This window comes from Puccinia triticina, chromosome 1A (assembly GCF_026914185.1).
Source record: "Puccinia triticina chromosome 1A, complete sequence".
Lineage (NCBI taxonomy): Eukaryota > Fungi > Basidiomycota > Pucciniomycetes > Pucciniales > Pucciniaceae > Puccinia > Puccinia triticina.
Genome location: NC_070558.1, coordinates 3,213,678 through 3,239,147, shown reverse-complemented (window position 1 = coordinate 3,239,147; position 25,470 = coordinate 3,213,678). Strand labels below are relative to the sequence as shown.

Here is a 25,470-nt window from a genome sequence, read left to right as displayed (position 1 = left end):
TGTAGACACAAAGGTGGTGGTGGTGTCTTTATCTAAATATGTGTAGCCTACTGAGCCGCTACCTAGCGATGAGGGTGGTTTTTTTTCTAGCTAAGCAACTGAGCCTTGCGGGACTCGCTGGCTACCTAAAAATTTACCGCAACAAGGGTGGATGCTCTAAATAAACTTGGATTAAGAAATTTCCTCATTTTACATTTTTTTATTTTTACTTTTTTTTATTTCATAATCATTCTTAGGAACTTATTTTTCAACCCTGTAGCCAATCTCATGACTTAAAGGCTGTGGCCTGATCTTCTGCATTGAAAAATGTGGTGCCAAAAACATTAGATGACCCACTGTACATCTGACCCATTGCTGCCCTCGACCAACCTCCGCTGTCAGATAAAGGGCAGACAGGTAAAGCAGACTCAAGTCCACCCTGTTCAGACCCCGCAGTCGAGCCAGCGCACTGCATCTCAAAAAATGAACCCGTGGTGTAGATACAAGTCCCTCCTTCGGAGGGTCGCTCGCGGCTCGCGCGAGTGACTGCCCCGCAGACGGCGGGGCTTGTGTTAAGTTCACCCAAGTCCCACCTGCGGAGGCTTGCGGCCGCGCGAGGCAGAACAGGGACTGACTGTTCGGGCGCCCCTCGCGCTTCGCGTCTGAGACAGAGACCCTGCGGGGCTCTCCTCCAGAGAGGCTTGATGAAGCTCGGTACCCCGCAGGCTCCAGCGCTACAATCACACGATGATAGAAAAATCCAAGCTGACAATGATCAACCGCTCTAAACAAAATCTATCCGACTTGCTCCTGATGGATCAAGCCATCGAAATGGTACATCTCTCCACTCACCTGCACCTGTCCCTCTTGGCGATAGCAACTCGATATGGAATATCTGAAAATCGATCCGACGGTTCCTTTTGATTTTACAGTTCACCTTTGGTAGGGTCTGATTTCTGATGGCCAGCACGGCTTTTTTTCATGATTCTTCCAAACTAGGCGAAGGAAGCTTTAGATGCAAATGAAATTCCAGTGGGATGTGTTCTAGTGAGCAAAACGACCGAGCAAGTTCTGTCCAAAGGACGAAATCGTACTAATGAGACCAAGAATGTAAGCACCCCCTGCCTATGTTACAAAGCGCCACATGAAAATTCCAAACGATTTCTCTTCAAACAGGTCATCAGTGAATTAATAAAAGAAAATAAAGGCTTGTTTACACGCAGAATTCGATGCGATCTCCGGCCTCCATTCAATAATGTCAGCAGACAAGATCAATTGGAATGATGTCAAGCTCTACGTTACCGTCGAACCTTGCCTCATGTGTTCGTCTGCCTTAAGACAGCTTGGAATCAACTTGGTTTACTTTGGTTGTTCGAACGATAGGTTTGGCGGTTGTGGAGGGGTAGTTTCGATTCACAATGAGTTCAGTCTTCGGTTTCCTCCCCCCTCAATTCTAGGTTTTGTTTAACGCAGGTCGCAAGCACTGAAACAGATTGATTATGGTGGTATGCGTCCAAAACGAAAGTACAGTCCGAATTTAATTCACAGTCGGCCGCTGGCTGCTTTGGGTGGCTATAGACGTGAAGAAGCCATCATACTGTTAAGGAAGTTCTACATCACTGAAAACACAAATGGTAAATACATTGTACCTTGTCTCATAAACCTGGGGACCTTACCTTTTCGATTATGTCAACTGTTTGAACGGTGTTTTGTTCTTTCTACGTCATGAATCAGCACCAGTGCCGAAGAAAAAAACTAATCGGGTACTCAAGATGGAAATACCGGATGTGTGAATTAATTTTCACTCATCACAGTTTTTCATGCGGTTCACCTTTATCAACACCTTTCAACTACTCTAGCCAGGTCGAGCAAATTGCAGAGGCTATTGAGTAGTTGAACCCCTGCTTCACGCTGCCTCACACAGTGAGCTTAACACTTGTGGTGAGCGTCTCTGGGTGGCAGCCCAGTCTGACCAGACAGGCTTACGCGCAAAAGCACAAAGCTCGTGTGAGCCGGACTTGATATACACACCATTATTTCTCTCCTGGTTTCTATTCCACTCTTTTTTCTTTTTTGGTTTTTCTGACAGGTTATCTGCTTGATTTTTCAGTATTATTTTATTGCATGTAGTATTCTCCCCCCTTCATGTTTCAAACTTGACAGCAAGTAGTATGACTACGCACGGTCCTTGCCTTATGGGGCAAGCCAAATTAAAGTTCAAAATCTTGAACTTGGATAAAAAAGATTCACTGGATACAACCCAGATTTTACAATAAAAAAATATGTACAAATCAAGACCATGTAAAAGTATGATGTATCAAAACCTAGAAAGATTATGTTGAGTGTTGAGAGTGTGGTGATGCAAACAAGGCTAGGCAAACCTTGGAATCAGCTCACGCAATAAAAGTGTTTTAGTATGCAAGGCCCTCCCTCTGGTTGGGGTTGCTTTGGGACTAGCCAAACACTGCATGCCTGCACAGAGGCTGGGCCTTTTGTTAAGTTTGCTCACACAGCCACACAGTACCTCACAGTTCACCCCCCTTGTAGGCAGAGAACAAGGTAAGGCTGGCACCTGAAAAGTACCACCTGGGTGCAGGTGGTTGGGGTGAGGCCAACACCCTGCCTGAACCCCCAGGTGGTTTGGCAGTACAGTGCACCATGAACTTGATCCTACTGTCTCGGACAGCTTGATTCTTGAAGAATTTCTTAGCTAGACTTTTGGGAGACATTGGAGCGGCACTCAAATATCTTGAGGAGGAACTTGATGAAGAACTTGAAGATGCCCTTGTTAGCACTTTGATTGGTACTCTAGGCATCTTTGTGGCGTCTGTTCAACTTGTTCTATTGGCTTGCTTTTCTGTCTGTTTATTAGAGTTCTGACTAAACGAGTGTGATCAAAAACTCTCCCAAGGAGCTTACCAACTGCCAGTCAAGACTCACAGAGGTGCATATATTGGCCCTCACGTGAAATGAGCTATGGGTTTAATAGGCTCAACAGTCCAATGTAGAGATGTCACTTTGCACCTGGGTACCCGTTGGGTACCCCGGTACCTGCCTCAAATTTCCAGGATTCTGGACACCCGCACCCGCACCCGGTACCCGGATGCGAAAGGCAGGTACCCGGGGGTACCTGCAGCCATCCCTCTCAATGACCGGAAAGACCGGTCATCAAAAGGGCTCTGTCCCCTTGATGACTGGACAGACCAGTCATTGAGAGGGCTTTGTCCACTTGATGACCGGACAGAACGTTCATCGAGAGGGCTGCAGTCTCCTTGATGACTGTACAGATGCAGTCCCCTCAAGTACTGGACAGCCCTCTTGACCAACAGACCGGTGATTGGGCTCCAGTCCCCTCTTTCCGGTCATTGAGGGGAAATTTGGGGCGGGTACCTGTGTGGGTACCCGGGTACCCACATTAAAAACCCAGGATTCAGGATACCTGCACCCGTGGGCGGGTACCCAGTGACATCTCTAGTCCAATGGCACAAAGTGCAATCAGGTATTCCATTGTAAAAAAAGAGCAAATCAAAGATGTTTTCTTTTGTCACCAGAAAATCAAGTTTACAACTTCTGGAAAAGCTACATATCTCACAAGATGCGCATCAGCGCAAAGATGGAATACATCTATTGGAATTGTGGACTGGGTGCATTGATTTCCTTATGTCTATTTTAAAGGGGTAATTGGGGTGATTGGCAAATCCTGTCAGCCCCGCAACCCAAGTTCACACACAAGCCTCTCTACAAGAGTGTTGCCTCCGCAACACCTCCAGAGAGGCTGTACAGCGGGGCAAATCCTGAAAGGCTGTGACTTCCCAGAGGACGCATAAGTCTCTGGCGCGCGCTATGACAATACTGTCCATAGGCGCTTGCTGGACTTCCATGGGGCGCCCAGGCTGGTACATACTCCAATTGGGGGGTATGGCTTGAAAGCAGCAGACAAAAAGACAAGGGAGGGGTGTGAACCCCCGTTTGCAGTTGAGGGTTGCAAGCTGTGCCCCTGCCGACTACGCCAAGGAGGTTCTCCATGCCGGTAGCAACGCTGAAACAAATAAAATACATGGAGCGTATCTGGTAAACGTTTTTCATTGAAGATGCAGACCTACAAGTCCTATTTTTTGTTTTTAGCCCTTATTATGTATAGGATGGCTGAAAACAAAAAATAGGACATGTAGGTCTCCATCTTCAATAAAACATTTACCAGATACACTCCATGTATTTTATTTGTTTCAGTGTTGCCGGTAGGATTAGTTATGTTGTACAAAGCTCATAACTTCGCGACTTAACGGTCCTAGCAATCAGTTTTACGTCGAAGTCCTTATTTTTCTCATGAGCACGTGTGGTTAGAGTGCGATGGAGGAGCACACGTACCACATGAACACATCACATTGCCTCCAACTACCTTCTTGGTTTGTTTGAAAGAGTCAGCATGGATCCCAAGCCTCTGTTCACACATCCCTCTGGAGGAGGAGAAGATTGAGGGACATTGAAGACCCATGTTTCCCGCCAAATGTCAGCTGAAACCGCAGTAGTGCAAACTGCGGGCATCTTGCTGTCGCTATGGCCTGAAGCGGCATCATGACGCTGCATATCAGAATATGCAGTGTCAGCTGCAGCAACATTTGGCCGGCTGATTTGCCTTTGGACAGCCGGCCACCGCAGCACATAACAACCTCTTGATGACAGGTCCATGTGCCAGCCATTGAGAATATTACAAACTCCTCTCACTCCTCTCGGTGACCAGCTCATGGAACAGTCATCTGGAGGAGGCCTCACTCCTCTTGATGCCAGCACACACTGGCGTCAAGAGGAGTACAGGCACCTCTTGATGGCCGGCACAACGGCCGGTCATCAAGAGGAGTACACACTCCTCTCAATGGCTGGCCCAAGGCTTTCTCATTGGGAGGAGTACAAACATACTTCCCTCAGTGGACTGTGCAGAGCGGGCATTGAGGCGCATGCAGTCCTCTTGAAACCAGTCTGTGTTGGCATTGAGAGGAGTAAGGACTCCTCCTCCCAATGACCGGTCCTTGTGCTGGTCATCAAGAGGAGTGTGAACTCCTCCTCCCAATGACCAGTCATTATGCTGGTCATTGAGAGGAGTGTGGAATACACTCAATGGCCGGTACAAGGACTTCTCTCAATGGCCAGTCCTTGTGCTGGCCATAAAGAGGAGTGTGGACACCTCCTGACAGCCGGTCCTTGTGCCAGCCATCAAGAGGTGTGGTGTGTGTACATACCTTGGTGGCCGGCTGTCCATCAGCCGGACAAGTGTTGCTGCAATACTTGTTGCGCAGGGTTTGAATCTCCACTGAACCGTCAGATGTTGCTGCTCAAGATGCCCGCAGTGGCAGTCAGTACAGAGTGCAGCTGAGCACAAACTGAACAAAGTACCTCTGCTGCGGGTGTGTGTCTTGCAAAGCAAGCCTTTGAGAGCCCTTGGCAGGAGGGACTTGCACGCTATTGCCCCTTCTTCATGGCGTGCCAAGAATCTGAGTTTGGCTGGGTGGAATTTTTGAAGCTCTATAATTCCTTGCCCCCTTGACATTCTTTGGAATAAAATAGCTTAGGGTGTAGGCCTGATTTTTCCAATCCAACCTACATAATTTCAGGTGTTTGGCAAAAATCATGCCACCCGCAGAAACTCCACAAAAATCCCCAAACAGCTGGAATTACAAGCAGTGTGCAACTTGACCGCTGCACCTTGCAGCTTGTGTGCACAATGGGTGGTTGTTTTTTGTGTAGCTTTCTCTCAGAGGATGCTATCAGCCCTACAAGACCAAAATTGTTCACCAGCTGTGAACATAAATGGAATCAACAGTGGGCCACTACGCGTTAGCGTAGCGGCAAAAAGCGCCCGCCAATTTTGAATAGTGTTAAAGCGCTGTTAGCGCCGCTACGCTGCGCTAACAGCGCGCCAATTCCTTGTTAGTGTTAGCGCGCCGCTACAGTCGCTAAGCTGCGCTACAGCGCTTTTAGCGGAAAAACAGACCTTTTCCGCTAAAAGTGCTGTAGCACAGCGTAGCGCGCGCTCTTTGGAACCTTCTGTGTGTAGTGTTAGCGCAATTTCTTGCATCTGCGCTAACAGCTAAATTAGCTGCGCACCCTGTGCGCGTAGCGTTAGCGCGAAGATGGTGTAATTCCGCTAATGCTACGCTAAAAGTTAGCGGAATTTGGCTACGCTAATGCTATGGTTAGCATACCTGGCCCACCGTTGCTGGAATCATAGTGGCATTCTTGCTGTGCCAATGTGGGGAGGTATGGTGTAAGTCCCTCCCGACGGAAGCTAGTTTGCAAGTTCAGCCTACCCCCCGGGGGCCCAAAGTCTTGAGGGACTTAGTTAAGTTCGAGCTGAGCACAAACTTAACCAAGTCCCTTGCTGCTGCAGGTGTGTGTCTTGAAAAGCAAGCCTCCAACAGCCCTCAGCAGGAGGGACTTGTGCATTATTGCCCCTTTTTGCGGGGGCAAGATTCTAGATTTTGGTGGGAGGAATTTTCAAAAGTGTATAATTCCTTGCTTCCAAAACCTTCTTGAGAGAAATTTGTTATGGTTGAAGACTGGCTTTTGCCCGTCCAACCTGGATAATTTGAGGCATCTCAATCCATTCCCTCCACTCCAAAAAAAAAACATCAAAAACACTGAATCTGTGGATTTTACATGGAAAAGGTCTGTGCTCAGAACCTCAGTTCCACAGTTCTGTCCACAATAAAACGTAGAGGGGATCAATGGAGATAGAATAATTTCTACTCTTCTCTCCAGCATCTTCTGCTGACCTTGAGCTAATCACATGGGAGTGGGTGTGAGAGGTGAGCTATAGAAAAAAAACCAAAGTACCCCAAAATTCCATTCTTGCTACTCGAGCTTGGGGCACTAGGGTCTAAGTCCCTCCTGACGGAGGCTTACTTCGCAAGTTCAGCCCCGAAGTCTTGAGGAACTTGCTAAGTTTGAGCTGATCATGCGCGGCCGAGCCGCGTGTTTGACCCCTGCAAGCAGTCAGATAATTCTTTTTCCCACACTGACAGGCGTCAATCCTCTCCCCCTGGTTGTTCGACTTATGTGACGCATGTGGGGCATCACCCCACTCGCCACATGGGTGTATAGCGAGCGCCTGTGGAGGGTATTGTCACAGCGCGCCATTGAGGCGTAGTTTCCCATGCGGGGTTGGCGCCACGGTTGCCGCCAATTTGACGCCCCACTTGTCCCGCGGTGTATAAGAACTGATACTCTCTGTGAGTCTGACAACAAGAAACATGTCGCCGGATCAGCTCAGGATTGCTTGGTATCAATCCAACTCTTGGTATTGATTACTCACCTGACAACAAGAAACACGTCGCCGGATCAGCTCAGGATTGGTTGGTATTGGTCCAACTCTTGGTGAGGAAAGAGCGGGACCGGTTCCGACAAGCTGAGTAAACTACATACAACAGGGGGCGCAGCCGCAGTAGCTAGTAGACACTTGTACAAGATTGCATAACTCTAACTGATGAGATGAATAGAGTTATTCCCTTGGTAATTGTAACTCCCAACACGGGTGTAAGCTCGAGTCTGTTGAGTTGTCTGTTAGTCTGCTACCATGATGTATCACCACAGTATGGAGGGCTGTCGGATTGACCCATGAGCACTACCAACCAACCACCCAGCTGGCAGCCACAAGCGTCTGTAGCCTAGTTGGTAAAGGCAGCACTCTAGTATGTGTCTCAGCATAGCTGAGGTCGTGAGTTCGACTCTCACCAGACACATCTTCATTGTACAGTCTCTACAGAGTCCCCCTGCAGATGAAGTCTCAAGCTCATAGCTGCAACACTTCCCCCCTCAGATCATCAGGGTTGCTCTGACTCCTCCCGCCCACCCTGTCTGCACGATATCAGGTGAGGGATTGATTTGCGCCCAAACCCTACACCACGGACGCACTTCCTTGCATCTTTTCCGAACGCCGTTCAAAGTGATGGAAAATTATTGAAAAAAATTCAAAGTGGCCCCACTTGTTGGGATTTCAAATACTCCTTGATTTTTATCCCAATATTTGGGAAATAATTCAAGGAATAATCAAGTGGAAACTCAATCCGGCAAATATCTGGGATATCCGCCGGAGTTGCCGGAGAAACTCCGGTGAAAACCTTACCCGCCAGGCGGTGCCGGGTGCCCGTTTTTTTGGAAAAAGCGGTGCGGTACCTGGGTACCGCCCCTAAGTACCGCTTTCCCCCACTGGGTTAATCGGGTAACCCCCGGCCCTTGGCCCGCTCTGAGCTGCCCTCAATGACTGACAATAGACCGGTCATTGGCCAGGACCGGTCATCGAGGATGGTCCCTGGTGCAAACATTGAGGGGAGTTGTCACTCCCCTCGATGACAAGTGTGTGCTGGTTGTTGGGGGAGCACCCTCAATGAGACCGGAACAGGTCGGTCATTGCTTTTCTGGTCATTGAGAGGTCCTCCCCTCAATGACCGACCTGTTGCGGTCATCAAGGGGAGAACCTCTTGATGACGCGTCCATTCCGGTCATCAAGGACACCTCTTGGTGACCTTTTTGATGAAAAAAATCTGGCGGGTACCGCTGGTACCCGCCTAAAAGACCGCTGGTACCCGCCTAAAAGACCGCTGGTACCCACCAGGCGGTGCCGGATGCGGTGCCGGGTGCCTGTTTTTGGAAAAAAACACGTGGGTACCGGCGGTGTAAATTATACCTGGGTCCGTTTTGACATTCTCTATTATTAAATATGGAGACATGCTTGTTGATTTTCACATCTACAGTCTTCCGGATCAAATCCCGGTTTTGTTTGATGCTGTCCCAATGGGGCAACTTCATGCCACACACAAGTAGCATGGCCCGCAACTGGTGATACATGGTGCGGGATAAGCAATTGTGCAGATGGCCTAGCATGAGTGCTGAGACCAGATGCTGGGAGTTTGTATGGTAGTCATGGCTTGGTCCGATCAGCCAGGATTCATACTTCAACTTTCAAGGGTAAATCAACTACTCACACCCTTGGACCTGAAGGGAAACCAATTCAAATTTTCCATTGTTGCATCTGATTTTTCATCCTCATCCTCATCGTGACCAGGGGATAACACTTCATCTTCCATCAAACCAGCCATCAGTGCATCATGAACCCACTGTAAGCCCCCATCCCTGGAGTCTCACAATAACCTTTCACAAGAGCTATCACAAGTATTACATAAGCTACAAGAGTACTTAGTCTCCTCCTGCTACTTCCCTAGTCCAGCAGAGAGCTTCACTCTCTCCCGGCTAGGTAAGCTATCTTTCATTCTTCTCAATCCCTTATGATCTAGTTGTACTTACATATGAGAGAGCTTCACTCTCTCCCGGCTAGATACCTGCAATACAGCCCCTACGTTGGTACTAGACGGTTTCTTAGGCTTTTGCCTTGTCTTTCGTGCCCCTCAACGACGACCAGTGAAGGACTCAAACGGAGTCCTTACACCCACTGAAGCATGCCTTGTTCACCACCCATGACTTCGCCTTGTTTGCTTGATCCAAAACCAAAAGCATCACTGTCATTCATGTCTACATCCACAATATGAGGCTCTGCTGCTCCCATATGAGGGAAAGCAATATCTTCATGATGAAATTCAACTTGGGGCACTGCAGGCACCTGGTCCCAAGTGTGAGGGAGTGCAGAGGTAGAACCCTGTGCTTGAGAATTTGATTGAGCCATTGCATTTTGGAAACTCTGGAGTTCCGTCCAATTGTTCATATGTGTTCTGGTTTGAAGGTGTAATGGAATGTTGCTCTCCTTGGCCCATTTTGATTTACATATCACACATCTGTATAGGTATCTGCCATCAGGATCTAAATTTGCCTCAAAACCTGAGGTCAACATATTATGAAACATAATCCAACACCTCATCAGAATCTCACCACATGCACCAATGCAGAACCCAATGTAGCACTCACCAGGATGATTGGTTGGAGCCACTGATTGGTGACCGCTTGGATTTGGGGGATTCATGAGCAGCAGGCAGGGAGGATTGGCCCCGGTCACTATGTTTGTATTTTGTAATCCTTGAAGACCTTGAATGGCTGGATAATTATGAAAGTAGGGAGGGAGGCTTTTTGCTAGATTGAATTTGATGCTTTTGAAGATATTTATTTGATTGAGACCTTCTTGCAGAATTTGATTGGATAGAATGAGGGTATAAATCTGCCAAAAAGTGCTTCAGCAGGTTGAAGGTTTTCAAAAGAGACTGCACGGAGGGCAGGATTTGGCTCCGCGCGCAGGCAGATTGGGCCCACACTGCAGCCTAGTCCGCAGCAAATGTCCAGGTTTTTCTCCGACTCGGGCAGAAGTCCGGCTTGTTTGGAAAGTCAAATTATATCAGAGGTCACCGGGCCTTTACGTGCAACATGAGCTCGCGTTTGTCTTTGGTGAGTATTCGGCCACGTCTTGATTGAAGCACTTTTGTCTTGATCTTTGCTCTTTGCCAACCAAGAAGATTGCAAACATCATCCCACCAATCCCACCAGTTTCAATATTGCCCTTGGAACATCTGAAACCAATCAATCATCACCCGTAAGTCCCCTATCCCACTATCCCATATCTGAATGGCCCTGATACGACTTACCCCAACAATTTTATCACTCCTGGTCTCCCAAAACACTTTAGGAAGATCGCCGAGACATGTCGCAGCCCCTCAGCGTGTAGAGACTGTAAAATGAAGACGTGTCTGGTGAGAGTTGAACTCACAACCTCAGCTATGCTGAGACACATACTAGAGTGCTGCCTTTACCAACTAGGCTACAGGCGCTTGTGGCTGCCAGCTGGGTGGTTGGTTGGTAGTGCTCATGGGTCAATCCGACAGCCCTCCATACTGTGGTGATACATCATGGTAGCAGACTAACAGACAACTCAACACCCCCCCTTGCTACATGATGGGAAGTGGGGATTGACCCCAAGAGAGAGTGGGAATGAGACCCAGGAAAGATGATCAGCGTAGGGATTGAACCCATGATCTAGATGTAGGCTTATAGGGGTTTGCGTGGTCTTACAAGTAAGAATTCACAAATTCATCAAGTCTCTATTGTAAGCAAGTTGCGCTCAGGTAGCTCTGGGCTCATAACCTGTAGAGACTGTAAAATGAAGACGTGTCTGGTGAGAGTCAAACTCACGACCTCAGCTATGCTGAGACACATACTAGAGTGCTGCCTTTACCAACTAGGCTACAGACGCTTGTGGCTGCCAGCTGGGTGGTTGGTTGGTAGTGCTCATGGGTCAATCCAACAGCCCTCCATACTGTGGTGATACATCATGGTAGCAGACTAACAGACAACTCAACACAGCGGGCACCCCACATGGGATCAGCTCAACAGCAACCCCAATCCGTTGGCTGCCGATCCAACAGTGCCCCGGGGCCAGCAGTTAAATCCTCACCTTGCAAACCACGGACGACTCAATCATGGGCAGTACAACTACTCCAACATGTCTCCACATGGGCCTTGCTTGGACTCACACGGATACAACACCGGTCCCCACCCAATGGCGCACCCTGAACATCAAGGCCAAGGGCACGAGGGGATCCAACTCAGCAACAAGCCTGATCAGGGCATGCGAGCCCTTGGGGATTGGGGAATCGGATCTCTGGGCCTTGCTCAAGCTCCAATTGACCCTGGTGAGTGATTCCTTGGCGCCAAGGGCAGTGTTTTGTGCCCCTGTCTTCCTGTAAGCCTATTCCCTAACAGCCCCCTACCCCAGCCGTTTCATCTTGCCTGAGCCAAGCTGGGCCGCACCAAACGCAGGATATACCTGAATGGGTCCACCACCCTCCCCATACGCCCCGCATCCCAGTCCTGGTATGCCTGGAGCCAACCCCGGCATAAACTACAGCTCCCCTAGTACCAGTCCGGCCCATAGCCGTTCTTCCCAATCGAGTGTTACGGGCTCTGTTGGAGTCCGCCCGGACAACCTTGAGTTGATTGGGAACGCCCTCCAAACAATCGAGAGCACCTTCACCCTCAGCCCCGACTTGATCCAACGTGCACAGCCCCTAATCCAGGTGAGATTTCAGCTTATCCGCTGGGGTTACAAGAACTAACTCCATATTCATTGTAGATGTCCGCAGAGGAACGCACACTGGCCATCTTGCTGCTGGCACTCCACCGGGGCCCCCCTCCTCCGCAGCCGTTGCTGATGACCATTGCTGACCCGACTCCGCCCCAGTCCACGCCCGACCCCACGCAGGGGTATAGTACACAGTTCAAGTCTTACCTCCAAAACACTGTTTGAGAATTCCTCCTTCAAGAGGACCTTCAGTCCTATGGCAGCCGGGCGTCACATTGCTTGAAGGTCTCAGACACACCTTTCAATTGTGTCACGGTATGCAAATCTCTTCCTGCCTCAGCCTGCTCCGATAACCAGGGCATAGCACATCGAATCGAATCGATTTGAGTATTTGTATTTGAATTCAATTCAAGTCAAATAATGCCTGGGCAAATTTAAGCTCGAATATTTGAAAAAATTCAAATAATGGCTCAAAGGGGCGCGTAGAGGGCCAATGCAAGCTTCTCTGGGGCCCAAAGGCCCCAGATGAGTTTGCACAGGCCCTATACCAGCCCCTTTGATGCAACACAAAAAAAATCTGCCTCTGGCACTTTGAAAAGTGTGTCCGCCACTACAATAGTTGTGTCTGCCACTATGCAAAGTGCGTCCGCCACGTTGAAAAGTGCGTCCGCCACTTTGAAAAGTGCGTCCACCACTTTGAAAAGTGTGTCTGCCACTATGAAAAGTGAGTCCGCCACTATCCAAAGTGTGTCCAGCACTCTGAATAGTGAGTCCGCCACTATCAAAATTGTGTCCGTCACTGTGAAAAGTGCGTCCGCCACTATGAAGAGTGCGTCCGGCACTATCAAAAGTGCATCCGGCAGTGATTCCGCCACTATCAACAGTGTGTCCGCCACTATGAAAAGTGCATCCGCCACTATGAAGAGTGCGTCCGGCACTATCAAAAGTGCATCTGGCACTATCAAAAGTGCATCCGGCACTATCAAAAGTGCGTCCGGCACTATCAAAAGTGTGTCCAGAACTCTGAATAGTGAGTCCACCACTATCAAAAGTGCGCCCGCCACTATGAAAAGTGCGTCCGGCACTATCAAAAGTGCGTCCGGCACTCTGAATAGTGCGTCCGCCATTATGAGATATGCCTCTGGCAATATTATAAGCGCCTTTGGCACCATTATATGTTCGAAGGATGACCTCCTCAAAATTATATGGCCCAGAAATGGGCCAAAATAAGTCAAAAACACAAAAAATGTAATTTTTTGGTGTTTTTAATGTATTTTGGAGTTTTTCCGTCAAATATCTCCGAATACTCGAATATTCGACAAATCAGTATTCAAGGGGCCCAAAAAACGCGTCAAATACCACCGTGCTATGCCCTGCCGATAACAAACTGATATTGGGTGTTGCCAGGCTGCCATTACAAAGGAACCCCCAGAATTCCGTGCGACTCATCTACCGCCCAACTACAACAAAGGCGCAGCCAAGGAGCACTTCGACACCCTTGTTTCCAAATGTATCAAAGAGCAGAAGTCGATTCTGGCTAGTTTGCTCAAGGCCGGCATGACGGGAAAAGGATTGGACAAGGTACCATCCCTTTGGACTTGCATTGCCAACATCTACTCCTTGTTCCATCCGACGTTCAAAAAACACGGTGCGAAGCAGATTCACTCGGACAAGTGAATTACCTCAGGGGCCAAGGTAAGGATGTGCTACATCCGCTTCATGGTCAACCTGCGCAACAAGAACGAGTCGAAGCAAGTGTCATTCTGGGATGACATTGACAAGGACCTTGCCTCATTAAGGAGGAAGTCCCCGGGGTATGGTACCGCTTATGCTAAGCTAGTTTTTGACATTGACAAGCAACTCTGGGATGATGTGAAAACCATCCGGAGTCATGAACCAACAGATCAACAACCTCCATCTGAAGAAGAGGTCGAGGCGCGTGCGCAATCTATTCTCCAAGCCCAAAATACGCCTGAGGTCAAGATTGAACTTGGACCACCAAACTAGTGTCACTTATCCGCTCCTTCCTCCCCCTCCCTCTTGCTCTCTCTCTCTCCCTACATCTATCTCTCTCCTCCAATCCATATGCCTCCTCCCCCCCCCCAGTTTATTATCTAGTTAGTTTGCTAGACCTACCTCCCAGATACACGAGTCTCCCCCCCACTGTTTATTATCTTGTTAGTTTGCTACACCTACCTCCCAGATACACAAGATTATACACAATAAGCAATGATATTACAATCCTATGTACACAAAATGAGTGCCCCTTGTGGGGCTCTGAGCCATTTGAACCCTGGCAAGCAGAACAAGGAAATTGCTAGGGGGGGTGTGGGGCGGGTACAAGGGATCAATTCCCCGGGTCTGCATCCCAGACATATTGATTTCATTTCAAACATTGAGTACTCTCCAAGGTACGTTCAAATTTCAATTGAGTTTGCTTTGATTAAAATCCCATGGTATCCCGAAGTCAACCTTCAATTATAATTTGAACTCAGCGGAGTTCAAATTATATTTGAAGGTTATTCCATTATTATTTGAAGAAACTTCATGTTGTATTCAAAGTCTCCACCCAAACAATATTCAATGTCACGGTGTGATGAACAAAAGTGGACACTGCGTAGAAATGTCAGGACCCCGCCGCTCCAAGATGATTCCCAGGTAAAGTCGGGTGATCTGGAGAAACTCCGCTCCACAGTTCCACCGTGTTGTAGGGCTCTGAGTGGGGTAAATAAAGTAAAAAACGTAAAATAATCCAGCTCCACAAAGTAAACAGTAAAATAAAGCTCCGCCGCATAAAGAAGATAACTCCGCAACAACCGCAAGAAAACAGCCGTAAAGCAAGCACAATGGTAACACGTAAAGCAAGTCCGCAACGTACGCAAAGTAAAAGAAGCACAACAATCCGCAAAGTAAAGTAAAAAACCGTAAAAGAGAGTCTGTGGGGAGTATGATCCCCCCGGATCCTTCCTCCCCCACCGTGGTTTTATAGAGAAAAGGAAGAGAACTAAAAGATATCCTCCGCCCGCCTCCCACGCACGCCATCCGCTAACTCCATTCACACACGCACACTCGTCATCCGTCAGGCGCTATACACACACGTACGTCATCCGCCAAGCTCCGCTCTCACGCCAACACCTGTCGTCTCTGCCGCTTGCCTTCGACCGCCGTCAAACTCCTCTCTCTAGCTTCCACGCCCCTGTCTAGCCTATGATGTCAGGATCCCACACGCCGCCCTTCTGGCTGCCACGGCTTCCCCCAATCACCACCTCCGCTATCCAGTCCGCGCTGGCCTGCTTAGTCTGAGTCCAGTTCCGCCGTCGAGCTCCGCGCGCCGCTGCCTTCAGTTGTGCGCTCCGCTCCGCTCCGTTCCGCACCGTTTCCGCACCGTTTCCGCACCGCCTGTGCGCCGCACTGATTGCTCCGTGGACAATTTGACACAAGTTCCAGAACTGATCACCACAACGGGTACTTTGAATTATATACAAAGGGCCTTTGAAAGGACTTCAAAACCTCAGTTTGAACTCACTTGGTCAACTAGTTTGACGAAGTTGGCGACGTCCCCTCTTGCTGGCGGGGAGTTCAAACATCTTTCAATTGAACTTTGGAAGGCTTTCGATCTTTTGCGTCCGTGGTGTACACCTTCTTTGCTTTGTTGCCAAAATGGAAGAGCTCATTTGGTTGAGGCAAGAAAATGGGAAACCCCTTTCTGCCTCACTTCCCGCACTTGCCGCGGACACCGCGCCGCAGTAGTCCGGGGCAAGTACCAGGCGAGGAACTACAGCCAAATGGATGAATTTCTCAGACACACTTCCAGGAAAATAAACAAGAAAGTGTAAGGTGAGAAGTAATAATAAGCAGAGGGTATCAGAGGAGATAAGCGATAGGGAGAAGAATACTTATAGTAAAATGATGAATATTGACAAGGAGGGCGCTCCTATGATGATTGATGCAACAACAAGAAGATAACAAGAGCGAGATGAAACTCTAGCCAGATTAATGAGACAGAAGGCCGGATAGAAGATCTTCAGCAAAGTATTTAGCGATTTGGCGGCCTTTGATTTTCAGGACGAGCTGGCCAAATGAGCGGCGGCGCGTGCAGCCGGGACGGATGCTGAAAGGGTCGAGTGGCGGGTACTCGGCGGACAAGAATTGGATCAAGAAGGGCTTAGGTTGGGCTCGCGCAACAGATGTAGACGATCGTGTTGCCAGTTTGTGCGCGTGCTCCGGAGCGACTTGCAATTGAGAAGAGGAAGCAGGTAGGGGTTGAACAGTTTCTTGCCCTCTCAATTCTTGGTAGGAGGCGCATTCCAAATCCAGCAACACCCCCCTAACAGGAAGGAAGGTTGGACAGCCAAGTTGGCTGAAAGTTCTTCAATCTGCCGTTTGATCTGATTCAATCTTCTGGATGATCTCTGTCAGTACGTTGATGGGCCTTGGGCGAAGCTTTGTTTTCCTGACCTGGGTGGGTTGGATTCTAATCATCTGAGCAAAGAGAGTCAAGTAAGACAACTGGAGCGGGAAATTTACAACCTGTCCCCGTGATAAGTTCCTTAATTACCTTTTCTTTTCTTCATTGCAATTCAGTTGTCCAAAGAGAGTCTTGGTTCTCCAGGGAAGTTGAATGCTTACCAGGAATCCGCATTGACATAGCCAGATCAAGTTTCCGTCCAGGTACTGTTCCTTGATGCTGATCGATACGAGCGTTTTGGTGATGAACGGGCCAAACGTCCAAGCCTGAGAACGACTTGTGCGAGAAGAAGGGCGGGAAAGAGAAGAGGGGAAGATGGGTTCGGCCAAGCGCTCGTCACAGAGAGAAAAAGGGAAACTGTTTACTTGAGCCAGGCCATTCAGAGCACCGAATGTGGAGGGCGGCAGAGTTTGCCAGATCTTGTTCCAAATGATATGCGTTTTCAAGGGAGAATATTCGAATAAAGGTACTGGAGGTCAGCCAACATGGATCTGACAAATGAATAAATGCAAGACATACCGAGCGACATTTTACCGAAGCTTTTGATAGCCAAGACGAAGAGTAAGCCGACCATAGCCACCTAAGAGCCAGCATCAACTCCATAGGCCTCTCTGCTCTTTTGCCATGGGCAGCACATCTTGCTTCAGCCCTCGTCCCTCTTCATGCTCTGCTTGCCCGTTTTGCACCTGCCCAGTTGTCGTCAATTAAGCCCAAGTCCACCATCCTCAAACCCTAAGCAATAACAGAAAAAAGCAAACTACGAGTTGCGGCCTAGAATGATTGCCTCTCTGGATTTGAGTAACTTACGAGTGTAGGCAAAGAGTAGAATCAGAGTAGCCAAGGAAGACATCTGGAAAAACACCCAGAGGGAGCCGAGGAGAACACTGATAACCACGTAGGCGTGAATATCGCTGAAAATTTTGGTTTCGGCTTGGCAAGACTCTCGCCGGGCTCCGAGCCGCCGAGTTCCTCGACTTCATCACTTTCGTGCGTGGCTCAGCGGTAGATTCCGAGCGTTTTATTTCGAGGCGAGTGTTCGTCAGGTCGCATAAATAGGTCAGTCGTCGTGTTTATGGAAGTGCTTTGTAGTGATTAGACCTCGGGAAAGTTTCGACACACCTCATTCAAATAGAAGAAGCCTATGGTCACCGCTGAAAGATTCATCATCCCGGCAATGAAGCAGGGTTAGAAACAGGGATAGTCAACCAAGAACTGGATGTTTCCGGAGATTTCAGGATATTGGCTCGCAGCCTTGGCCAAATACCCGCCGATCAAAGGGCCTAGGATTATTCCAACCGGACAATGTACGAAGACAGCGAGGGGAGGGTCAATGAATATTCCTCGGTGACCCGGCGAAGCTGGTCTAATTAAATTGCTCATCGGGGATTCGGGATCAGTGCTGGGCCGGGCAAGTTTCCTGTAAATTACAGGAAACTTAATCGTCCGATCAGCGCCCATCCAAAGCAGTAAGCCATAGATTTTTGGACGTACGATTCAATCTCATGACTCCTGCAACACATCGTCCAACAACCATGCCTGCCAAATGTCTGGAGACTCAGACTAATCATGTTAATCGCTAGCCCAGTCGGGCCGGGTGGTAGGATAGGCTTTCTCCGAATATGGTCCGATGACGTCGCCCACCAGTAATCTGTTGTTTGTTTGGGAAAAAAGGCATCTCTGTTACCTTTGATACCCTCTCTTTCTTTTTCTTGACCTAGAGCTGAAGTCGGTGAGACAATCTGCTGACTCACTGCTACAAAGCTGAGAGAAGGCAAACAGGCCTGTGTTTCGGATAATCCCAAGGGGATGCAGAAAGTCAATAGATGAAAGTCCTCGAGGGCTATCCCAGATTCGTCAGATCGGCCGGTATGTTGCGTGCTCTCGGGCTGGGGAGGCGAGCTGGGGGCTAGTCAATCGTATGATGACAAAAGGAAAAAGGAGAGACGTCGGTTGTAGTCGGCGTACTTGATGAATGTATGGCTCAAGCTTCGGGAGATGGGCTCTGTGTGGGGTGGCAAATACAAGGCGGTCAGCTGGGTGCTCCAGCCTTTCCGCACGAACGAACACATGTGCAACCTAACATATCATTTCATGTTTTTTTCAATATGGATTGGTTTCCCGGAAATGAGACATATTAGGGGGGTTCACGTTGCAAAAAAAGCAATGCTGATTTCGTCTGCTCATGCACCTGTGAGTAAGGTTTTTGCCTTGCAGATTGCTTCCAAAGGGGAGCTGCCCAGCCAAACCTTTTTGTTTTCTCACGATTTTCAAAAGCTGCATCTGCTGGTTTTGGTTGCTGATTTTCGAAATCAGCCTTACGTGAACCCCCCTATTGAATGTATTTGCCAAGGAAATGGAAAGATTACAAAGGAGTTGAACGGTAGATGATCCAGAAAAACAGCTAGCTTAAAGAGTAGCAAAGAACTTGCTCATTGCTAGGCGGTGGGAAGTTCGGGTGCTTTGTTGACAGCACGGATCATCCGTTCCATGGTTGAGACAGGGATTGCAGTCGAACGTCGAAGCTCCTCCAATTCGGCAAAAACATGATCAAAGCTTTTGACTGTATGCTCATCCAACTCCTCTAGCTTCTCAGTTACCCCCTCGACCTTCTCGGTGAGCTCCTCAAGGAGTTTCTTGATCTTGTGGGTTTCTTGATCTTGTTGATCTTGAATGACCCCGAGCTCTGATCTAAACTTTGTGAGATTTTCCTCTAATTGTTCAGCGAACTTGTCCTTCCACTCTCTCAACAAGTCACGAACTATATTGATGGCAATGAAAAGTTAGTTGAATGCCACACATATCGGACAAACCAAAAAAAAGCAATAAACTTACTGTCTGAGCCCTCAGGCCTAATGAGCTCACGGACAATCTTGTGCCTTTCGACGATTGCCTTTGCAAGCTGAGTGTCAAGCTGACGGTCTGCTTGATCATCTGGCAGAGAATACATGTTAGAGCAATGTAATTGAACTGGCCAAGATGAGACACTTACTGAGCTGTTGGAGGGCAGTCATCTCTGCTATAAACACATGGTGTTTAATGAGATCCTGCGGGGTTGAGGGGTTGGAGCTTTGCTGTGGTAAGCTGGTCGTTTGTACAAGCCAAGTTGCCATGTTTGTGGCTGGAAATGGAATCTTCGTCAAGGAAAATATTGGATGGAGTCAGTCTTCTTGTGAGCAGTTGAATTGGATGGTCGGAAGGGGATGCGTACAAAGGAATAAATATGTACGATCCTGGTGACTGGTGAGTTGCAGCAACCTTTTTATACAGTTGACTGGGGTTTTGGGGTCCAGCAGATTCGCCCACCTTGCCCAATGAACCCACCCCTCATAAACCATCAGGGCACCTGCTAATTACAGCATCTGAAATTGCCCAATTTGGCTGGGCTGGAGCAAATTTCAGCAGGCCGCCAGGCGCAACTTGACACCAGTCCCCGTGTTCGGAGAGGCTGGTGCATACATATGTTACTGTACCTGGATGGCAGTGGCTGGCACTAATGGACGCTCCCGAAGGAGGGACTTGGATCCCCTCCACAGGGCCTGGTCCAGCGCATGCCCGAATGTACTCTTAAGAGATTCTTTCCGCCGCCCTTAAACCCTAGTGTATGATGGATGCAAGTTTGGGCATTTTACGTAGCTGCCGATCGGAATTTTGAGGAAGCGCGATACAGATTTTTGAAGTGAGTGTTCCAGAGTGGGATGGTGGGTCTGGAGGGCTGTATGGGTGTGATTGGCTTGCTGATGAGACGTGTCTGATGGGTTTTTGTGTTCAGCCGCTGGGCTGGGTGCGTCTGGGCGGTTGGTGGGAGTGGGAATGGGAATCGGCGAACGGGGGAGTCGCAGGCCCCACGCCCCACTTGACCGGCACACTCCCACTGCGCCCAATCCCACTCGACCAGCTCATGGCAGCCAGCTTGTGCGCATCACATTAATCATCTGCAGAGTGTGCTGTGCCTGGAAGGATCTCCCCCCAAACCCATGCAGACTGAACAAAACTAATACATAGTCGACCAAAACAAAACAAAACGATTAAAAAAAAACAAAAAACATCCCACCAACCAACCAACCAACGAAAAGCACGAGCAACTATTCACTTCATTTATTTATTTTCCCCACACGCGGCCTTTGCCTGATTCCCTCCCTCACGCTTCTCTTCTTCTTGACCACCCACCCACCCAGAACAACACCACACCACGCAAACCGCAAGAACTCCCTATCAATGGGAAACTGCTACTCGAGCGTCTTCAACTCCGACCCAGAACATCTTCAGCAAGTCAAGGCTTCAAAGATCATCGACAAGACACTCAAGGAAGATGAGAAACAGATGACCAAGGAGGTCAAGATCCTCCTCCTCGGCGCTGGAGAGTCAGTCACACTCCCATCCAACCTCAACCTCTCCACATCACTCACCTGCTTCCTTCCCCTCATCACCAATCCCAGGTCAGGCAAGACCACCGTCCTCAAACAGATGCAAATCGTCCACAACCGCGGCGGATTCACTTCTTCCCAGAAGGAACACTATCGCCAGCAGGTTCGTCTCCAACCCCCCACTCAACTAATATATACTCACCCAGTCACACACACATCTTTGCGGCTGAGCTTAGGTGTTCATGAACATCTGCGAGGGCATGCGCTTATGTCTTGAAGTGATGAGCAAGGAAGAAATCGAGCTAGAAAACGCCGATCTCATGGTCCGTCTCCCACACAGCCTCCATCCGATCTCGAACCAGCGGACATCAACTAAAAACCATCACTTTCCCCCCTTTTTTTTCCAGAGATTCGTACCCATGTTCAACCATTACGTAGATCTCGAACCCCGACAACCGTTTCCTATCGAATACCTCGAACCACTCAGTCTTTTCTGGGTCGATGGAGGGATCAGGAAAGCGATGGACTCGGGAAACGAATGGGCTCTGCCCGAAAAGTGCGTCTGCTCACACATCCGTCCACGAAGAACACATGACAAACCATCATGTTGGGAACATATTCATTGACTTCTCCCTCCTATCTCGCATGCAGCATGAACTAGTTGAGCACATAATCTCTGGACTCTATAGCTTGCTGAAGTGACCCACTCATGACTGTGCTGTGCCCTACAGTTTTTTTCCTGAATTGGACAGGCTATTCCATCCTTCATATGTCCCCACAGATCTAGATATCCTACACTGTCGAGGAAAAACAACCGGAATCACAGAAACGACGTTCAACGTGTCCGAGCTGACCTATCGGTCTGTCCCGACCCCAACATTTCCATTTTTCTGATCACGGTGACTGACATGGGCCAACATAATCTTACAGAATGTTTGACGTGGGAGGACAGAGGAGTGAACGTAAAAAATGGATTCATTGCTTCGAGGGCGTCACTGCCGTCTTGTTTCTGGTCGCCATCTCTGGTTACGATGCCCGACTGCTCGAGGACGGTGATGCTAACCAGATGCAAGAAGCGCTGATGCTATTCGACACCATCACAAATTCACAGTGGTTTACTCAAACTTCTATGATCCTCTGTTGAGTTCCTATCCTTCAAATATGCTTTGATTGCAAACTTACGTTTTTTTGTTTTTCAAAAATCTCCCATTTCGGTACAGTCTTGAACAAGACTGATTTGTTCAAGCAGAAACTTTGCTACTCGCCCATTTCAAAACACTTTCCGGGTACGAAAAAGCTCCACAAATACTGCTCAATATGACGTTCAGCGCAAGACTCACCATCGTTTTACCTCCATTCTCTGTCCATCAAACCTGAACTCGCACAGATTACCAAGGTGATGATACTGATTACGAAGCTGCTCGATCGTATTTCAAGGATCGGTTTGTCCGGCTGAATCGATCTACGAAGAAAGAGATCTACACCCATGTAAGCCCCCATCGCTCCTCGCCCACACTTCACAACCCATGTCATTAACCGAATGGAGCTTTTCGTCTGTGTGGTGATAGTATACATGTGCGACTGACACGTCCCTGATGCGAGTGGTGATGGCTTCGGTGACAGAGTGAGTGCTCCATTGATGATCTCCGTCTGCTCGCTCCTACCAATCTGATAAAACGTATTTGATTTGAAATCCCCCTTCATCAACGCATCAAGCATAATCATCACGCGAAACCTTCAAAGCATCATTCTGTGAAGAACATCGTTCGAGAGCACGTGTCTTCTCCCTCTTTCTCTCTCAAAATTCCCGCCGTGGAGCTCATTCAAACCATCCCATCCCATCCCATCCCTCGATGCCCTCTGTTCCCACTACAATCGTACCTCAACCATCATCATTATTACTTATTTTGTGTCATGTTTTATTACTTACTTATATGAATGGTCTGCAATTTTTTACTCATGGTCTTTTTGGGTTCTCATTCTCATCTCTCCTCCCTCCATGATGACTCGCTTCGATTTTTGATTTAGTCACTTTGTCTTTTTTTGGTTCTGTCCGGGGTTTTTGATGTGGTCTGCTTCTTCCCTCGCCACCTGACTATTTTATACACACACAATCATACAAGCACACAGATACACAAACACATCCACTCCCACATTCCTTACAAACTCACTCTCCTTCTGTTTTGTCCGCTTCCCCTAGTCTCTGTCTTGTTCGCATACCTTCTCTCTCTGTCCCTCCTATGTGTTATTTATCTCCTTTAATATGCTATGTTCTTTCTCTCTTTCTTTTCGAATCCTCTTCATACACACCCATATACATATTTATACTATTTATTTACACGTGTCCTCAGAAAAAACCATGTTTCCCGATTATTTACATATACATACATATATCAATGAATAGTATTAGTGAGGATGATCAGGGATGATCTCGATGACATGCGCGCTGTTTGTTTGGTATCTTGAGATTTGCGAGGGAGAGGAGGACCCTGGAAACCCCCTATAAATGGGGGTAATGTAAAATCCAGAATTTCGCCAAAATTCATACATTTTTTGACTTGATTCATACACGTTTCATGCCTACACTCAGGGGATTTTCCAGTTTTTCTTACATTTTTAATGCCTACCATTGCTGTTGACTTTTGATGCCCTATGCCAATGATATAGGCCCTAAGACAAGGGGGGCTGCTGAGGGGGGGAAGGGGCTTTTCTGTTGCACTCTCAGGAATTTCATACATCTTAGTTATAACTACCCTCCCTTACCCAGGAAAAAAATTCATACACTTGAAGTGCTTACCATTGAGGCCAAAAAAGCCCATTCATACCGTTTTTGTGCCTACCATTTTGGGTTTTTGCCAAAAAATTCATACATTTTCATTACCCCCATTTATAGGGGGTTTCCAGGGTCCTGGGAGAGGGCAGTTCGCGAGGGTTGCTACATCAGTCTCTCAGCCAAAATTCAAAAAAGGATTGCCATATACGTCACAATGATCAGTAAGGATGACGTACATTCAGATCTTTGGTGATCTCCTGTCAGGCTGTCGCAAAAAAAAAAAAACCCCGGCGGCCGTGCTCGGTGGCCCGGGCCGGCTGAGTGGAGGATATTCCCGCGGCGCATGGGGCAAAAGGGTCTGGCCGGGAATTGAACCCGGGACCTCACCCAAGCGCTTCGGAAGCCCTAAGGGTGAATCATACTACTAGACCACCAAACCCATGCTGTGGGTCCTGTTTTATCAGTATTTGATACTTTTGCGTTGACAGGGTTGGGTGTTGCTACATCTACATATATTATGACTAACAAATTCATACAGAAATAGCCAAAACTTGAACATTAACTGTCTTCTAAAACTTGTCAATTTACAGGGAAGGGCCAAGTTACTGGTGAGTTGTGACAATACTTATTTAGGTTGGGACCAATGTGTTGCTTATTCCTGTGTTTTTATATTTACAGAAATACATAAATATTTTTTATTCTTCTGTGTCTTGTCATCTGACAGAGTATCTGAGATGTTCAAATACCCAGATTTGCGTTGTTTGGACTGTGAGGGGTTCTGGATGGTGGTTTTAGGCTAGGGTTCAAATGGGTGTAACCTTGGAATTCCCCATGGAGATGATTGTTATCTGCAAATCTCGATCATGGGGATATTTTTCTCGTGATAAGAATTGTGCGTGGGCTGGTGAGAGGGTGAACTCTTCTTCCAGTGCTTTATCGTTATCTTTCAAGTTCACCTTGAAGCGTACGGGTGCTTCGAGTTCTACAAGAGCATAAACGACCCATCGGGGTCCTCCAGGCATCTCCACTTTGTATACCCGCAAAGTCGGACGATTGAGTACCGCGAGATTCCCCACTTTGTTTTTTGGAACAGTGAAAGAGACGGGGAACTGTTCAAATAAGGATCTTGAATGAGCTTGTATCCATCGGAAGCCCCAAAGAATGACTGGAAACCAACTTTTCCCCTTTCGAAAAGATTCCTAATCATGCAAATGATTGGGTTGGGACCTATAGCTTGATCTACCATTAGGATGATCATCAAGACGAAAAGGCTGGAATGTAGTGATGTTTTCATGATGAACGAAGATTGAGTCGGCTCGTACTATATAGTTCCGCTCGCTACGAATCAGATCATAACTTGTGAGCCAAAATCCATCCAAGCGAAGCACAGAGAAGGTAGCTAACCCGCCAATTCCAGCAACTGATAGATGGGCCGAGGCGAGTGTGTGGATGAGGGCGCCTAGACTGACCAACCGGCAGGCTAAGAAGATTAATCGGAGAGCAAAAGCAAGGTGCCGTGGTCTGTGGATGCAACGTGCGTAAACCGCCGGAAGTAGAAGACCTCCCTGCCTTTCCCCATACTTCTGAGCAAGCCCGGGTCGGAGCTGACCAGAAGTGTGACATCTTTACATAAACAGCTCACATCGAGAGTAAAAGCAGATGCTGCCTGATGCTGCCTCCAGGAATTGACCGCTGAAACAAATGTGCATACTATCGTTGCAACGCTACCTTGGTCCTACCCCAGAATTGTGTTGTAAGTTTCATATTGTGTACGCATGCCTTTCTGCGTCGACTGGTCATAGGAGGGCAAGTGTCTGGAGTAATACACAATTATTTATACCCTCCTGCGCCAGTAGCACGCATTATTGTCACC

The 25,470-nt window shown here is 48.2% G+C and overlaps 6 protein-coding genes across 6 annotated transcripts; 3 read left to right on the top strand and 3 right to left on the bottom strand.

The window, feature by feature from the left end:
* Window positions 1-726: 726 nt before the first annotated feature.
* On the top strand, window positions 727-1,772 carry PtA15_1A411 (uncharacterized protein; the record flags this gene model as incomplete). The annotated part of the gene is made up of 5 exons (XM_053165437.1): window positions 727-813; window positions 979-1,089; window positions 1,187-1,401; window positions 1,510-1,613; window positions 1,714-1,772. 5 exons carry the CDS (start codon window positions 727-729, stop codon window positions 1,770-1,772), a joined length of 576 nt encoding a protein of 191 aa, XP_053016628.1.
* Window positions 1,773-11,390: 9,618 nt separating this feature from the next.
* Window positions 11,391-11,811, top strand: PtA15_1A410 (uncharacterized protein; the record flags this gene model as incomplete). The annotated part of the gene is made up of 2 exons (XM_053165436.1): window positions 11,391-11,603; window positions 11,674-11,811. 2 exons carry the CDS (start codon window positions 11,391-11,393, stop codon window positions 11,809-11,811), a joined length of 351 nt encoding a protein of 116 aa, XP_053016627.1.
* Window positions 11,812-15,985: 4,174 nt separating this feature from the next.
* Window positions 15,986-17,034, bottom strand: PtA15_1A409 (uncharacterized protein; the record flags this gene model as incomplete). The annotated part of the gene is made up of 3 exons (XM_053165434.1): window positions 15,986-16,213; window positions 16,622-16,929; window positions 16,980-17,034. The coding sequence occupies 3 exons, from the start codon at window positions 17,032-17,034 to the stop codon at window positions 15,986-15,988; spliced, it is 591 nt and encodes a 196-aa protein (XP_053016626.1).
* A 611-nt stretch (window positions 17,035-17,645) lies between these two features.
* Window positions 17,646-18,028, bottom strand: PtA15_1A408 (uncharacterized protein; the record flags this gene model as incomplete). Its single annotated transcript, XM_053165433.1, has 2 exons — window positions 17,646-17,877; window positions 17,952-18,028. The coding sequence occupies 2 exons, from the start codon at window positions 18,026-18,028 to the stop codon at window positions 17,646-17,648; spliced, it is 309 nt and encodes a 102-aa protein (XP_053016625.1).
* Window positions 18,029-18,895: 867 nt separating this feature from the next.
* PtA15_1A407 (uncharacterized protein) lies at window positions 18,896-19,570 on the bottom strand (the record flags this gene model as incomplete). The annotated part of the gene is made up of 3 exons (XM_053165432.1): window positions 18,896-19,218; window positions 19,293-19,391; window positions 19,450-19,570. 3 exons carry the CDS (start codon window positions 19,568-19,570, stop codon window positions 18,896-18,898), a joined length of 543 nt encoding a protein of 180 aa, XP_053016624.1.
* Window positions 19,571-20,675: 1,105 nt separating this feature from the next.
* PtA15_1A406 (uncharacterized protein) lies at window positions 20,676-22,580 on the top strand (the record flags this gene model as incomplete). Its single annotated transcript, XM_053165431.1, has 11 exons — window positions 20,676-20,821; window positions 20,897-20,987; window positions 21,061-21,147; window positions 21,232-21,380; window positions 21,476-21,484; window positions 21,556-21,684; window positions 21,755-21,963; window positions 22,045-22,110; window positions 22,212-22,312; window positions 22,393-22,448; window positions 22,541-22,580. 11 exons carry the CDS (start codon window positions 20,676-20,678, stop codon window positions 22,578-22,580), a joined length of 1,083 nt encoding a protein of 360 aa, XP_053016623.1.
* Window positions 22,581-25,470: the final 2,890 nt, after the last annotated feature.